Below are 17,007 nucleotides of genomic sequence, written 5' to 3'. Positions count from 1 at the left end.
ATTACAGGAGAAGAAATAAGCTCCCTCCCCTCTCTGGCTGCAGTTGTGCAGCTTTGTTCACCCTTAACTCCGTTATCTCCTTCTGGGCTGATATTTGTTGGGTCTCAGAGCTCAGCTCACAAGAGTATCTGGCACATTATTAAGAAACAAAAATTGCTCCAAGAAGATTCTGATCTGCCCTGACTGCTCAGAAACTGTGCTTTAACTTTAAATTTCATTATCAGCTCCTGGAGTGTATCATCAACCTCCCTGCCTGGAGGCACGTCTTGGCATGGCTTTTTAAAGTGATTTCTTTTTTAAGTGTTTACACCTTGCAGAATGGAAGAAAAACCCCACACAGGATTCTAGTTGCATCAGACAGAAATGAAATTTTATTAGAGACATTTTCCTGATCCAGAACGACCCGAGGACTGGCCAGGTTGGGTCTGTGAAGCAGCAATGGAGTGCCAGTGACCGGGGCCGCGGAGGGTCAGGGGGGGAAGAAGCAGCACAGAGCATGCAGGGCAGGGGAGAGGTGGCATCTGCAGCTCCCAGGAACTGCTCAGAGCACCATCCTTCCTCGGGAGCGTGGGGAATGCAGCTGATTCGGGCGTTTCTGTTTGGTCTTGCACTGGAGGATCCTTGATGTGTCTTCTTAGTCGAAAGATTTTCTTCCATAGCCTGTTTAGAGGGAAAGCAAGTGTGAGTGTCAGGGCTGGCACTAAGCCCTCGAGCCACCAGTGTCCCCCCAGACATGAGGATTATGTGGGAGTGACCACCAGCATTCCAAAAAGTATGAAGGAAAACTCCAGCGTGGCACAAAGGCCGTGAGGTTTATGAGGGTCTGCAGAGAATGAGAGGGATGAAGAAAACCAGCTGGGGTTGAGCCACAGGGTCAGCTGGTGTCACCCACAAAATGGACCAGAGATGGACTTTGCACACAAAGAGGAAAGAATTGCTAACAGCAGTGAATCTCACACTTCTCAGACACTTTAGTCTGTCCTCAGCACTGTTTGGCTCTGCAGGACTATGTTGGTATAAATGAGTGCATAAATGAGGGTGGGACTGAGAGGACAGTGTGCCCAAACCACAGTTCTCACCTTGGCTTTCACCGCCACTCCTGCAGGACTGGGACTGGGAAGATGAAGAGTAGGAGTGGGAACTGCTGATGCCTCCCGAGGTTCTTCCTCCTCCTCCTCCTCCTCCTCCTCCAATGGTACTGCATCCACCTCCGCTTCCCCCGCCCATTCCTCCACTTCCTCCACCCATTCCTCCGCTTCCTCCACCCATTCCTCCACTTCCTCCTCCCATTCCTCCTCCACCACTTCCTCCTCCCATTCCTCCTCCCATTCCACTGCCGCCACCACCATATCCACCACTCATGCCACCACCTCCTCCTCTTCCTCCTCCAGAATAGCCACCACCTCCTATTCTACCACCTCCCATGCCTCCTCCCATTCCTCCTGATGGGATTCTGCAAGGAGAGAGAAAGAAGGAGGGGGGAAAAATAATTAATCAAAAGCATTTTGATCTCTAAAGGCAGTCGAGCTACAGCTGCTGCCAGGGAGCTGGCACTGCTCTGGGCTGTACCTCTGGTTAAAGCCCAGCACAGCACCAAGACAACTGATGGAGTGCCAAAAAATTGGCCTCTCTTTCAATGTCAGCTTGAATTCAAGAGCTTTTACTTTTCCCACGTTCTGCCAGGAGATTTCTTGCAATATCTGGCACTGCTGCTTTATCAGTGCATGGCTCAAAATTGGAAAGCAGAGAATGAAGCTTTAGCTGCTCTTTCAGGTACCACTTCCAAGCACTGCATAAAGGAAGCTGAATCAGCCTGAAATTCCAGAGCCTTATATGAAAGTTTGGAAAACTGTGGTCATTTTTTTTTTCCTTATGGTCTTTTCCAAAGTGACTCCTGCCTGTTCAGCTGCTGGCTACCCTGGAACCTGGGTGAAGGGAAGGCTCTGTATGGGGGTTTCCCTGCCCAGCCCCAAGTCGGTAGTTCAGAATTTCTGCATTGATTTTTCCTCACGTGAGTTATCTGTCCTGAACAGAATGAACCCCCTCAAACCTGGCAGGCGACTGGCCAAGACCAGCTCCATCAGCCTCATTTCAGCAACAAATCCGACCTGCAAACCCCCACTGTTCATTTCCTGCCTGTGACTGATGCCAGTGCTGTGTCCTCTCAGATACATACACGAGGTCCTGCTGCCCCTCCTCCAGCAGAGCCCGGTACTGCTGGATCTCCTGCTCCAGGCGGGTCTTGATGCCCAGGAGCATCTTGTACTCCTCATTCTGGCTCTCCATCTCGCAGCGGATGCTGGCCAGCTCCTCCTCCAAGGGGCCGATCATGGCCTGGATCTGCTGCAGCTGCAGGTTGTAGCGGCGTTCCGTGTCCTCCAGGTTGGACTGCAAAGAGTCGACCTGCAGGGGGCCAAACAAAATGTGGGAATGTGGTGAGTTTAACTTGTTTTCATGGAAAAACGGGAGATCTTCACAAACCAGAAAAAAAAAAAAAAAAAAAAGCGTGTCTTTGCAGGTAAGTTATCCGGAATCCCATTCCCCTCAGATGGATTTACCCTTCTTCCCACATACAGCCTGTGTCACAGGTGGACCAAGTGCCTTTCCTTACCATGCTGATCTGCGACTGCAGCTCAATTTCCAGGCTCTGGTATTCACGCCTCAGCTCAGAGATCTGCTGGTTGCTTGATTGTATCTCCTGGCCACTTGAGTGGACTTGCTGATTAACTTCTTCCATCTGAAAAATGCACATACAAAATTGAGGCACTTCTGATAACAGAAGAAGACACGGCATGGTTGTCACGAAAGCATTGAGAAGGCAATTAATAAGAACAAAGATGCAATGCAGACTCTTTTATTTCCCACAAGCCACTGTCCCAACACCCTGTGTGAGTCTCATGGCTGCTGGAACACAGAGTCTCTACGTGCTCTACCACATAACCTGATATCCAGGGCTGACCTGGTACAGGAAACTGCTTAAAGTCATTTAATATCCCTTAAATAACATGTGCAAAGTTGCTTTTTGTCTGCTTTGTGACCGATTCAATCCCAAACCGCCCGTGCTTTACCTTGGTTTCGTACCAGCTCTCCACCTCCTTGCGGTTGTTCTCAATGAGCCTCTCATACTCGCAGCGCATTTCGTTCAGCTTCTCCATCAGGTTAATGCCAGGAGTAGCATTGACCTCCACACTCACATCCCCACCAGACTGTGTTTGCAGTCCTTTCATTTCCTGGAAAAAAAACCACCACAGAACCCCATGAGGTTCTTGAAGGGTGTAGGTAAGGAGAAAGGGCATCATTTCAAATAAAGTGTCCTCCAGAGGATCATAAGGAATTCTGTGCTCTTTGTGGGAATCTTTCCTCCTCAGTGGGAAATCTCACTACAGAGAATATAGATACCTTCTTTTGACTCCTCCATATATTCTATCCAATTCTCTTTCCATGACTTCAGCACCCAGATTTTACTCTCTACTGAAAGTCACTCATTCCTCAGTTCTCATTTTGCCATGCATTGACCCACGTGTCTCATTACATCAGCTGTGGGGAGCCATGGACACTACACACTCCTCAGAATCAAGGCCAGGTTGTGTCAAGTTGTCACTGCTGGTGGAAAAATCCACAGGAAATTCTCTGAGTGTTGTGTTGTGTTGTGTTGTGTTGTGTTGTGTTGTGTTGTGTTGTGTTGTGTTGTGGAGAAACTTACCTCTTCATGATTCTTCCTCAAAAAGATCAGTTCCTCTTTTAGGGATTCAAACTGTGCCTCCAGGTCAGATCTGGCCAGAGTCAGCTGATCCAAAAGTGGGCGTAATCCATTGATATCACTTGCCACACTCTGGTGGAGAGTGTACTCAGTCTCATACCTGAAGGACACACAAGACAGAGAGTAAAGGTGCTGCCAGACCACTGTGTTTGGTACCTCCACTATGGGCAGTTCCCATCCTACATCTCTGGTCTCTAATCCTGTTTGTCACTCCATAAAAGACAGGACAAAATTCTCTTTCTGTCTGCAATGGGTTTGTTTGATTTCAGTGCAGTTTCTCTATGTGAGATTTATTCCATGAGGATTGTACTTAAAATCAACATGCAAGGATGGAGAAACTTAGATTGGAGTCCTTTAAATGTCTTCAAGAACTTGTCTGGATAAAAACAATAGTGAAAACCCAAAGCAGTCCTTCCCAGAATGCTCTTCCCAACAATTCTACATTCTGACATTGGAGCCAAGAGTCTCCAGCTCCTACAAAGATTAACTGGCAATGGGAACCCACAGGGATAAAAGGAGGCAAGATGGAATGAGCCAGGAAGGGAACTACTCACTTCAGTCTGAAGTCATCTACAGTCATTCTGGTGTTGTCCATGTCCAGAAGCATCCTGTTCAGGTCCACATTTGCACCAACAATCTGAAAGAGAGGGGGCAGGTGTTATTCCACAGTTGTCTTTTCAGTCTGACACACACACAGAAGGAACTCCTGTGCACAAACACCTTGCAGAACAGCTTTGTGGTGATGTCAAACCTGACTAGTGCTGCAGGAGCTACTGAGAGAGAGTTAGTTTATTGCTTCCAGATAAAAGAAATTTTGGGTTACAAATATCCATTAAAATTACCTTGTCAGAAAGAATAACTAAACAAACTCCTCATATTCAAAACCAGTGGGAAATTGCCATTGCTTTTGGCAGCAGCCATGTTCAAGCAGGAGATATGGGACTGTTCAGTGGCTGAGGGCTGGGATGGGGCTAACTGCACCTGCTGCTCCTGCTATATATTCACAAAAATATCAATGACCATGGCAGCAGCAGCAGCACAACCCAAGCAGTGATTACATCCCCCACGAGAGTGAGGGACGAGCAACCCAGCCAGGAAGGGAGCAAAGGACAGGCCTCATGGAGGGAGCACTGGTGCTGACCTGCCACTGGCCCCAGTGATGCCACCTGCACCAAATACACCTGTGCCAGAACATACAGAGAAAAGCTGGCAGCCAGCCTTGGTCCTGCTTCCTGGCCAAAGCATGGGAGGGGCAATATCACCCCAAACGGGGACCTTGTGCTGCAGGAGCAAGTGCTGTTCCAGTAAGAACCTGCTCAGAGTTACTCAAAGTGCATCATACCTGGTTCTGCAGCTCTTCGATTGTCCTGTAATATTGGCTGTAGTCCTTGCCCTGAGAGGGACTCTGACTTTGGTACCACTCCCTGATCAGATGCTCCAGTTGGGTATTTTCCTCCTCCAAGCGTCGCACTTTATCCATGTAAGAAGCCAGGCGATCGTTGAGGTTCTGCATGGTCAGCTTCTCGTTTGTGGAGAGCAATCCGGAGTCGTCCCCGAACCCCATCCCACCAAAGCTGCCTCCACCATAGCCGCCACCACCACCGAAGCCCCCGCTGCCGCCCCCGAAGCCACTGAATCCACCTCCGCTATACCCGCCACCTCCACTGTACCCACCACCTCCATAACCGCCTCCCATCCCCCCAAATCCGCCCCCTCCGGACCCAAATCCTCCTCCCATGCTTCCACAGCTCATTCCTCCTCCGTACCCGCCACCGCTCATCCTGCCGCTGTAGCTGCTGCGGCTGATCCTCCCGCAGCTGCCGCTGCTGAAGCCCCCCCCTCCATAGCTGCTCCTGGAGGCTCCTCCTCCTCCAAAGCTTCTCCCAGAAAAGCCCCCACCGCCTCCGGAGGAGGTGTATCTTCTAGTGGACACCGAGGAGTATCCACCGGACCTGCTCCCTCCACCACCGCTGCATCTCCCGCCACCGCCGCCACCGCCTCCTCCACCTCCGCTGCTAATTCTAATGGTGCTGCTCGAGGACTTGGTGCCACAGCTCATGGTGACAGCGGGCGAGAGTCAAACCGCAACCCAAATTTAGCTGCACAGCCCGATAAGCCTCAGGACTGCAAACCTTCGTACCCAGCTCTCCGTATTTATACGTTTGACGCTGGGTGTCACCATCAGGGTGTTTCCTTCTCCCAGGGCAGCACTTACCAAATTTCTTGTTTGTGCCAAGAATAATTTGCTGAACAGTATTTTTGTGCAGCTATCCCAGCCCACGGCTGGGCTTCTGGGGCTTGGGTAAGGTTGAACATCTCACTTCTTTTGGGTGACAGCCTTTGCCTTTTTTCTTTTCCTGAAACAGGCACTTTCTTTGCTAAGATTTTGTAGCTGCTATTGCCAAAGGCTGTTGTTTTTTTCTCTTTTGCTCTTTCCTATGTTGTGTATTTCAGATTTTCTACACACCTTATATTCCTTTTCTCACCATGTGTGATAGTGCAAGAGTTTTATTAATAGGACTGTGTGCCTTGTCTCTAGAGATTGTCCAACTCGTGTGTCCCTGCCAGCACTTAAAGAACATATTTAGTGATATGAGCAGGCTATTTCAAGCACTGCAGAGGGATTCTTATTTAAAAATCAAACTGCCTCCTTTCTGAAGAAAGCACCAGGACAGCACACAGAGAGCCAAGTCCTCAAACTCAAAGAGGAAAAAAAATACTGGACTTTTTTCACCAAGGAGCTGTTGATCTAAAACAAGGGGAAGATCAAGGATACTTTGAATGTATTACAAAGTCAACTGAAGACCAAAAAGGGCTGTATTGTAGAAGCTATATTATTGCAGACAGTTACCTCAAAACTACTGTGTGGGAAGACTTTTTATTGTTTAATATAAAGCAGCTCATGCTCTCTATTGTCAATGTGTCATATGTTACAGGTGACAAAGTATATCTGTATTATATCTACTGCTCTTAAAGCGGAGATCCTTGAGGCTCTAAGATAACATCCTGAGAGAAAAGGCAGTTGAAATCAGACTGGTGAGACCACAAAAGAAATGATCCCACACTTCAGTGTTGTCCTGATCCCAGAAGCTGACCCAGTGAAGGGTGTCCATCCTGCCCTGGGAGGTTGGATGCTAAGCCAGTGTCTGAAGGCAGATGTGCAAACAGCAAACCACCAGCACTTGTGTCTTGCTGTAGATGGACCCAGACTGTCCCAGTGGGCTAAGAGGAAGGGGCACAGTTTCCCAGTGACAGTTCTGTTCTGTGTGACTGAAATGTTCCCATCAGCTCCCTCCTCTCCACAGGGTCACGGAGTCTCCAATGACTGGAGGTAGTTAGGAGGTGTAGCAATCTCCCCTAACCCTCAGGTGCAGGAGCAGCTGCAACACCTGAGGAACTGCCACTTGTGCTCTGCTGTCCTGTTCTCAGCCTCTCCAAGAGCTTTTGGAGGTGGGAATGAGGTGCAGGCCTTGCTTTCCAGAGGCCACCTCGGTGGGAAGTTGTAGATTCAGGATTATTTACCACTCTCTAACCTCATCCATCCTCCTGGCCTTTGCTCTGGTGCCTGCACCAGCGTTGCTCTGTTGCTGCTTAGGCAATCGCTTTCAAAAGCTCTCAGATTTTATCTTGCTGTTTGATCTCTCAATGGCTCAAACATGATGAAAGATGCCGAGCAGGTTCCTGATGTGATAATTTCTCCTGAGTCTCAGCTGGAGGCTGGGACTGACACCCCAGCAGCATAAACAGTTTCTGCTTCTGCACGGTCTGTTATTGGTGCAGAACGATGGAGTTTGCTGGGGGCAAAATGCTTTTTCACTTTAGTGCTGTTTTGTCTCTGGGTCTGGGGAATGTCACCTTGCCAGGGGGGCCCTTTGTCACAAATTCTGCCGGGGTGAGTAAAATGGATTGTCACGTTCAAATTCCCCTCAGAGACTCTGGGAACATTCCTTAGAGATACTTTACGTAGCTAAGCTAGAACGATCTCTGGGTTTGTAAGTGTTAGTAAGCAAAATGTTCCCTGGAGTTATTAAAACAAAAGTAAAAAAATTGCCAAAAGAGTCTCTGTTTCTGTATTTTCTGAAAACAAACATTTGCTATTCAATGTCTTTTTCCGTATGTACCTGTTCACAAAGGGGATTTGTCCATACTGGAAAAATGGGCACTACTTACTGCAGGATGGAAAAAGTTTTAAAAAATCAAAGCAATGAAAGAAAAGAGAGCCAAAGCATTGAGGGTGAAGAACTTTCACTAACCTCAACATTTCATTGTAGTTCTGTGCTGTTACCACTATTTATATATAAAGGAGGATCACAAATCACAGATTTTGCCTTTAGGTCTTTGGTAGCTCATAAGCCACATGCTCACAGGATGCTCCTGTTTTGTCTTTAGCACTGCTATGATTTAATATTTGTTGCTGGTTTCACCTTGGAGGTTTTATAGAAACCCTGCTGGCTGTGAGGCTGGCCCATATTCCAAAATATTCCCGCAGCTCAGAGCTGCCCTTGGGATGTTTGGTTTCTGTCACAGTCACTGTGTGTCTGTCTGGAGTCGGACACTGAAGTGCCTGAAAAATACAGGTGAGCTGTGGGTACTTCATGCTCCTGTAAAGTTACACACACTGAATTCCCTCCTGGTTTATTTTAATTTACTGATTATTAAATATTTAACTGTGCAAATTCTTACAAACAAGAGAAAGTCTATTCTGTTTCCCGGACGACTTTTTATTTCTGAGGTCATTTAAAGAGCCTTCAAAGTTTTTTTGTTCTCTGATGCTTTCCTCTAATGTGTTACAGGACGATGTGAATTTATGGAATTATTACCTAAAGGGAACTGGCACTTTTAGGTCCTCCTCTGGTCTCTTTCCTATACAGTTGAATTGTTAATGTGTAGATACAGCATCCCTATGTTATACAGCATTGCTGTGTCCCAGTCAGAGCAGAACAAGGACATTTCTCCCCCCAAACACCAGTGCTGCCCAGCCTGCAGGAGCTGGAATGTTCGACCCGGCTGTTGTCCCTTCTCTCTCGGTCTCTGGCTGTTTTCCTTTTAGCCAGGCCTCGTGATCCGTATCAAAGAAGCGACTCCCGAGCACCCTGAGAGCAGCTGCGAGACTGGGAGGCTTTTCCAGCAGGCTGGAGCTGCTGCCTTCAAAAAGAGCCGGAGGAAATGTGTTCTCAGCTTTGTGTCTGTGCACTGGCAAACTGAAGCATCTCCCCTTAGTTCACTATCACTCTGATGCCTCAGGCAACTGCTGGAGTTTATTCCTCTCATCTATTTAACGATCCCTCCCCATCACTCTTAGCAGATATTTTTGTAAGAAGAGGGAGCACTTCACACCGATGCCTGTCTGAGATGGGTGTTACCCCTCACAGAAGTGAAGCAAAGCCACCGGTGGGCTCTGGGAGGGGTCGAGTTCCTTCCCCCCAGCGCAGTGACTGTGGTGAACTTTGCTGTTCTCATTGTGCAGCCCTTGAGTACGGCCCGGGCAGCATTTGGCAAATTAAGAGGCCTGACAGCACTCAACAAAAGAGAGATCAACACAGGCAGTTTGGAAATTACAGCTGTGCCTTCAAATGGGCACATGGATTGCTGGGGAGCTCTGAAGCCAAACACGCAGGAGTGTGTGTGCACACTGAGTTTTTTGCCTCAGGTTGCTCTGAAGGTCTTGTTCCAACACGCAGCTCAATTATCTCCTCAGAGCGCTAATAGGAGCACCAGATAAGTATCCGAATTGCAACACTTTGTGCTCATAAAATTAAAGCTCATTATGCCGATTAATCCCCAGCGAAATGCATGCAAATGAAAAGTGCCAAGTTCCCCTCGTTCCTCAGTATCGCTGCTGCCCCACTTCGAGCCAGCCCTGAGCTCTGACACCTGACATTAAAATATTTGTGTGTCTTACTCCTGCTTTGCAATGTTTTGGGGTTTCTAGCTCTGTTCCTCCACAATTCAGTGTGCTTTTTGTCTGTAATGAGCACTAGTGCCCTGACTGAGCGGGGTTTTTGTGAGTTTATTGGTGGTTTGTATTTATTTAACTTATCAATATAAGCCATTAAATCAGCAGCAGAGCTGCACTGGGTGTTGCCACACGCTGCATCCTCAGAGGTCTCTGTGCCCAGTGCTGTTCTCTCAGCCCCTGAGCTGCCCCACAGCCCTTCCCACACTCCAAACTCCGCTTTCAGCTGTGCTTCCCCAAGGATCGTTTCTCCTGCAAGGTTATATGCAGAGATGCCTGAGAATTAGACAACTGGCAGCAAAAGACCGAAAGGAAGTTGTATTTTTGGAAAGAAGGGCAGGAGCAAGAGGGGCCAGGAGTGCTCAGAGCTGCTGTGGCGGCACAGAGCAGTGAACTCTGGCACGGAGAGGCTGCTGCTCCAAGGAAATCATATCCAATCACCCCAACAGCCTCCTGGGTGTCACAGTGGGACCAGAGACCAGGTAAATCCCTGTAACTCACCCTGGGACAACCAGGAAGCAGGCACTGAGCAAGGAACATTTTTGAGGTTAACCTGGCAGGCTCCAAGGGGAGGTGTGAGAAGCAGGGCTCCTGGGTTGGGAGCACTCCTTAATTTGGGCTGTCAGTTGAGTACCCTGGGCAGACAGGTCTGAGAAAGAGCTGTCACCACCTGCCAGAGGTGGAGAGCGAGCAGAGCAATTGGAAGGAAGCAGGTTCAGGGGGACAGGGAGCAAAACAGGGACAAGAGTGATGTGAGGCTGCAAGGGGTTACAAATGGAGAGGGTGGTTTTGCAGCAGGTGGGAGTTGGGGGTATCCTGGCAAATGATCATCAACAATCAGCACAGGCACAAGTCCTTCGTGCAGGTGAGGTGGTCCCTCAGGCCCCCAGACAGACACTGGCCAGGAAAAAGAAAATTTTCTTCTTCCTTTCTTCGTTCTCCAGTTCTCATCAGATGGCTGAGAGCCCGCCGTGAATCACCGGCACGGCTCTGCCCGGGACCGCGCGCTCAGGATTCCTGTTCCCACGGTCTCCCACTCCGCCTGTGTTTCCCAACCTTCTCCCGTGGGTGATGCCTTGCTCAGAGGGGAAAAAAACAAACCTCTGTGATTGTAAAACTCTGAGAGAACAGACTCACAGCAGTGATAGTCCTGCTTGGGTCTTAGCAGGTCAGTGGAGAAGTGCACGGGAGGAAGGATGTATCGTGAGCAGGAGTCATGTGAGGAACCCTCTGCATTATTTTCAGGGGAAATTCTCCATGGAGTTTGTATTTTAAACAGGTTTTCTAGGGAATACTCAGTTCTTTAAGCCCCAACTCGTGTCCCAGATTGAAGTCAATAGCAGAAGTGAGTGGGTTTGTTAACTGTGAGTTTTCCCCTCGCAGGGCCCACTGGAGCAAGTTCCCAGCAGTGTAGTCTGCAAAGCTTTGCCCAGTGAGTCTCAAATGGTGAAAATGTCACTGCAAATAATGTCACTATGGATAATCTGACACATTACTGTGTGTTCCACAGGTAGGGCTTGGTATTTGTAACCCATTCAAACAAAAATCCCCACCGAAGGAACTTGAACCAGTGCACGGTTTTTCTGGTTGCATCACAGAGAAGCCAAGATTTATTAGCATTTATTGCACAGGAACACCAATCACGGTAGAGATTAACTCAGGTTAACAGTGATTCGGAACAGAAAGACAGATGGAAGCAGCAGAAAGGCCACGCAGGGAGTTCTGAGGAGCCCCTGCAGTGAGCAGTGTTGAGTAACTTGAACAAGTGCCAGCTCCCGCTCGTGGCAGAGCCATCTTCGGCCGTGCCCGTAGAGTCCTGCTTGGTCCAAAAGCCTCGCTGGGAAGGTCCTGCAGTAGAAGGTGCTGCTCCTGCCAATCACTCCTCACACCTTCTGAAACTCCCTGATGAAAGATGGAGGGAAGTGAGGATTTCTTTGAAGAAGTGTTGTCTCATTCATCATTTTGAACCCCGCGTTACTCCCCGAGTACCCCCTGTGCAGCTCTCGGTGCCTCCCAGAAAAGTTTGAACAGTGTCAGACTTGTGTTTCTACCTGTGTGTGCAGCCTTAGCAATTAACTGCACAGACCTGCTTCTGTTCTCAGCTGTGGGAGTGCAAATCACTGTAGAGTGGCTGAGCAGCATAAACCAGATACAGATGAACTCAGAATCTACGTTTTTGTGTGTACAGGTATTTGCAGCAAATTTTTATAAGTTAAAGATAGATGGCGTGTAATATGTTTTAATCTTGCCTACCAAGCATTAATATGTGTAGGAGTGTTGCAGGTCAGATGGGATGTTTGATCAGAGGAGTGAATTTTTACAGAGGGGTTTGCAAAGCCTACGTATGAATTTTTAAAAATCAAATTTTCCCCAAGAATCTTCCCCATGAGGCAAAATCCTTCTGATTTCACTGCCTGAGTTGTCAGCAGCAGGAGAGTGTGTGCACTGTTCCTGCTGTCTGCAATGATGGCTTCAGGCCCTTTGGGCAAGAGCCAGCTCTCATGTCATGACTGTCAGTCTGCGGCAGAAACAGCGTGTTTGGGAGACAGACTGATTGACAGAGGCTGATGAAGCCTCAAAACAGGATCAAAGTGGACGTGAACCTTCCTAAAACTGACAATTTCCTGTTTATATTCCCCTTTTTCAGGTGTTTGTCTGAGGTGCTGTGAGGGCCTGGAGCCTTACCCAGTCTCATGTGTTTTATGGCTTCGGACACTTCCTCCATGGTTGCTCCTCTCTCCAGAGATTTGTTCCCTTCCTGGCACAGCTTCATGTTTTCAGCACTTCCTGGAACCACAGCCAGGAAATCAGACACAGATCAGACCTTTCTGTCTTTTGCTACTTGAGTCTTTTGCAGCTAATTCCCCTTATATTTGAAATGTCTGGAGTGTTCCCACTGCTGTACCCTGCTTTAACCATCCCCCCTTAACACCAGTGACATTTCTAACCACTGACTTCCCTACTTCCCTGCATGCTTTGGATTTGGCATAATTTTCCCTTTCCCCCCTTCATTTCCTCTTTCCACACAACCCTTCATGCCACCCTCTTCAGTGGAGTCACTGTGCCAATGCTGCCATGTGGGGTTGTTACTGTGTAAGAACAAATGTCAGAGTGCCCTTAAAACACAGCTGGGGAAAAACAGAAAAGTGTTTCCAGGAAGGAAGCTGTCATATCCCTTCCTGCTATTCAGAGAGGATGGTTAATGGCAGGATGTACTTCTTTATTCCAGTTTTTACCTGGGCTTTCACAAGTGTCACCAGGTTGGGACTGGGATGATGAAGAGCGGAAGAGGCAGGATTTGCCCCCTCCTCCTCCTCCTCCTCCTCCTCCTCCACTGCCACCTCCTCCACCTGAAGTTTTGCCACAGGTTCCACCTCCTGTTCTTCCTCCGCTCCCTCCTCCTCCACTTTCAGAAGAGGAGGATCTTCCATAGGATCCTCCAGTTCCTCCTCCACTGCTTCCTCCTCCATGACCTCCTCCTTCTCCTGAAGATCCACCATCACCTCCTCCCTGTGAAGGTCTGTAAGCAGGAATGGGCGTGTTATTTCCTTCTTACCTTTCATTTTCCCAGATAGCAGCACTTCCTGCTGGTACTTTGGGGCAAGAAGTGGCAAATCACAATTCTAAATACTTTTTGTAAAAAGCCCAGCTGCCAGCTAAGATTTAGATTCCATGGGAATTCTTGTGGTTGTAGTAAATATGTTGATAATTAATCAGTTGCACCATTTCCTAACATAAACATTGCTGCTTTCCTTCCCCTGATTACAGAGGTGGCAAGTTAATAAGCTGATGTCTGTACCTGATTCTGTACCTCAGGCCGTGCTGCCCCTTCTCCAGCAGGGCCCGGTACTGCTGGATCTCCTGCTCCAGGCGGGTCTTGATGCCCAGGAGCATCTTGTACTCCTCGTTCTGGCTCTCCATCTCGCAGCGGATGCTGGCCAGCTCCTCCTCCAAGGGGCTGATCATGGCCTGGATCTGCTGCAGCTGCAGGTTGTAGCGACGCTCCGTGTCCTCCAGGTTGGACTGCAAAGAGTCGACCTGCAGGGGGTCGAACGAAAAACGCAGAGCCGGTGGGAATGCGGTGGGATCGGAGCGTTCTTGTGCCCCCACATGAGACAAATCTCACCCAGCACCCTCACTGAGTGTTGTGCCAGCCACCCCTGGGTTCTTTGTGGATCCAAGGATCGTCACCTACCATGCTGATCTGCGACTGCAGCTCAATCTCCAGGCTCTGAAATTCGCGCCTCAGCTCAGAGATCTGCCGGTTGCTCGATTCCACCTCCTGGCCAGTTGAGTGGACTTCTTGACTCACTTCCTCCATCTGAAAAATTAACGTACAGTACTGGAGTTTCTGAGTTTTTACTTACAGTGTCAACACGGCAGTTTATCATGGGACCACCTGGAACGGCTTTTTTGGGGCCTGCTTGGAGCCACAGCTCAGAGTGGCAGCAGCAAATAATGAGGTGAAAACTCAAAGTTGCAGAAGGGCCACTGGTAATATGGGGCTGTTACACTTCTTGTGTGGCTCTGCCAGAGCAGTTCAAGCCCACTTGTGATTTCTTTTATTTCAGTCAAAGGGATGCTACTGTTATTTCCTAATAGCAATGGATGCTGTGTGATTCCTCTACAGGAGCTGATGTTTTCCTTTTTAACATGAATGTTCCAACTGTCACCCTTTACCTTGCCTTCATACCACTTTTCAACCTCTGCACGGTTCTTCTGAATAATGGCTTCATACTCCTGTCTCATCTCATTGAGCTTCTTCAGCAGGTCCTCTCCTGGGGCAGCGTTCACCTTCACATTCACATCCCCGCTGGACTGGGATTCCAGCTGCTTCATGTCCTGCAGAGAAAAGCCAGGCCCAGGACAATGAACACAAATAGAGCCTTTCAAATATATATATATATATAATATATATTATTTGGCCTTGACTTGATTGCTTGTTGAGGGGACCCCGCTGCCAAGGTTTCCCCTGCAGCACCTCCCCACAGCTCCTGTTTGTGGGGTTTTATTGTTTTGTTGGTTTTTTTTGCTTTACCTCCTCGTGGTTCTTCTTGAGGTCGACCATCTCCTCCTTCAGGGACTCAAACTGCATTTCCAGGTCGGACCTGCACAGGGTCAGGCTGTCCAAAATGGGCCTCAGGCTGTTCAGATCGGCCTCCACGTTCTGCCGGAGCCCACACTCGGTCTCGTACCTGGAACAGTGCAGAGAGGTCAGCCCTGCTCTTCCCATCCCACACCTTCTCCTACTGATGTTATTTATGGAAAAGATCACCTATTCCAGTATCAGTGTCTGCTTCTGTGTCTGTACTTTGGAGCATGCAGCATCTCTCAACCAGCAGAATTAGGAAATCATCAGCCAGCACTTATCACTTATAACCAGCACTAATATTACTTAATAACATTATTCTTTATACTTAATAAATTTAAAGTTTAATATTAAGATTGAACTTCAATCTTTCATTTTATTCTGTGGTATCTTTCATCATCTCTTTGACCTGCACCTCTGTGCAGGTTCCATCTGTCTGGTTCAGAGACAGCATTCCCACCAAAGATCATTCTAGAAATAGAATTGAAAATTTTGAAGCTTCACAAATTATTTCAGTTGTGCTGCCACAGAACCAGGAGGAACCCAAGTCCCTGTGGACAGATATTTGCTTATGAAATGAATTTATGAAGTTCAGGAAAGCAGGAGGAAGGAAATCAGCAGCTGGAAAAGAAGAATATATACTTACTTTAATCTAAAGTCTTCTGCAGTCATCCTCGTGTTATCCAGGTCCAAAAGCACCTTGTGGGTGTCCACAGCTGCACTCACAATCTAGAAGAGAAACAACTTTGTTTGCTGGGCAAACATTCCCTGAGAACCTCTCAGCCTGTCAGTGCTTAAACTCCTCTGGCAAAGAGCATCCTACCTGATTTTGAAGCTCTTCAATTTGTCCATAATAGTGGCTGTAGTCCTTTGGCCCAGAAGGACCTTGCTTCTGGTACCACTCCCTGATTAATTGCTCCAGCTGAGCGTTTTCCATTTCCAGATTCCTGACCGTCTCCATGTAGGAGGCCAGGCGCTCGTTAAGGCTCTGCATGGTCAGCTTCTCGTCGTTGGAGAGGATTCCCACATTCCCTCCGTGAAAGCCGAAGCTGCCGCCGCTGAAACCAGCACCACCTCCACCAAAGCCTCCTCCATAGGCAGCACCAAACCCGCTGCCCCCTGACCTGAAGCCCGTTCCCATTCCCCCTCCACAGTATCCAGCAGCCATCCCTGCTCCACAGCTGTGGCTGCTCATCCCTCCTCCGTAGCTACTGCGCCTGATGCTCCTGTACCCACCAGCTGCCCCACCATAGCTGCTCCGGGAGCTTCCTCCGCCACAACTGCTGCCAGAAAACCTGCCACCAGTGCTGCTCCTGGAGGAGATTCTCCTCGAGGAGGCCGAGGAATGCGAGCTGCCCTCCCCTCCTCCCCCACTGCTGGCACTGCCGCCGCTGCTCCCTCGCAGGCAGCTCTTCAGGGGCTGCTTCGAGCCGCAGCTCATCGTGGCAGCAGCAGATAACTCAGGAGAGAACTCGAAGCTGGTCTTACAGTTGGCCTGGAATCATAGCTCCGAATTCCAGCTGGCCTCCTCTGCATTTATAGCTGAGACGGAGGGTGTCGCCGTGGAAGGGAGTACCCGCTTTCCATGTGCATTTGCAAGCTCTAATTTGCCAAAGGGAGATGCTTGGCAGGGTCAGGAAGCTTAACCCTTCCTCTGAGTGTTTGTGACCGTTTGTTTATTCACACAAAACATGTAATTTCTGTTGGGTGGCTCTGAGTTAGGGAGATCTTTGCTGAGATCTAGTGCACTGACTTAACAGTCATCCCAAAGAAACTCATCCCACTCACCTCATCCTGGTCACATCCCTCTCAACACAACAACAAACACTCTGCCACAATAAGGGACAGTGATGGATGTTCCTGTGTCTCTTCTAATGCTCAGATACTTGTCAAGGAATCCTGGCTGATTTTTTTATACTTAACTGACATTTTCATAGATTTATGGTTATCCTTTGCTGTGTGCTTCTTATTTTTAGTCCTTTATTGCTTTATGCCTTTGGAAAGCCTATCCCAGGATGTGAGCTATGGGTACAATGAGCCACCCTGACTTCTTTGTAATATCTCATAAAAGCTCAGAGAGCATTGGCAAATGTCACGTGCCAGCAATTATTCCAATCACACCTCTACCACTGTGTTTTATAAATAACAATCTAATTATGGAAAAGGGTGTTACAACAACTGCAGGACAGCTCCGTGTCAGGC

General features: G+C 48.5%; 2 protein-coding genes across 4 annotated transcripts; both read right to left on the bottom strand.

Moving 5' to 3' along the window:
• Positions 1–353: 353 nt before the first annotated feature.
• Positions 354–5,970, bottom strand: LOC126646281 (keratin, type I cytoskeletal 14-like). Of its 3 annotated transcripts, none has more exons than XM_050327501.1 (9): positions 5,901–5,970; positions 5,103–5,267; positions 4,315–4,397; positions 3,704–3,860; positions 3,069–3,230; positions 2,612–2,737; positions 2,177–2,403; positions 1,080–1,453; positions 354–660 (listed from the first exon to the last, which is right to left on the bottom strand). In XM_050327501.1, exons 1-9 carry the CDS (start codon positions 5,940–5,942, stop codon positions 635–637), a joined length of 1,362 nt encoding a protein of 453 aa, XP_050183458.1. In that variant the 5' UTR covers positions 5,943–5,970; the 3' UTR covers positions 354–634. The 3 variants fall into 3 exon arrangements, with proteins under 3 accessions (XP_050183458.1, XP_050183460.1, XP_050183457.1); XM_050327503.1 differs by lacking the exon at positions 5,901–5,970 and adding an exon at positions 5,527–5,601; XM_050327500.1 differs by lacking the exon at positions 5,901–5,970 and having other exon boundaries at positions 5,103–5,819.
• A 5,622-nt stretch (positions 5,971–11,592) lies between these two features.
• Positions 11,593–16,246, bottom strand: LOC126646284 (keratin, type I cytoskeletal 13-like). The gene is made up of 9 exons (XM_050327508.1): positions 15,629–16,246; positions 15,452–15,534; positions 14,755–14,911; positions 14,397–14,558; positions 13,912–14,037; positions 13,528–13,754; positions 12,953–13,236; positions 12,402–12,503; positions 11,593–11,618 (listed from the first exon to the last, which is right to left on the bottom strand). Exons 1-9 carry the CDS (start codon positions 16,244–16,246, stop codon positions 11,593–11,595), a joined length of 1,785 nt encoding a protein of 594 aa, XP_050183465.1.
• Between the last annotated feature and the right edge of the window lie 761 nt (positions 16,247–17,007).

This window comes from Myiozetetes cayanensis, unplaced genomic scaffold (assembly GCF_022539395.1).
Source record: "Myiozetetes cayanensis isolate MyiCay16 unplaced genomic scaffold, myiCay2020 scf34, whole genome shotgun sequence".
Classification (NCBI taxonomy): Eukaryota; Metazoa; Chordata; class Aves; order Passeriformes; family Tyrannidae; genus Myiozetetes; species Myiozetetes cayanensis.
Note: the sequence above shows the minus strand (reverse complement) of the source record. Positions and strands in the feature narration are given on the sequence as shown.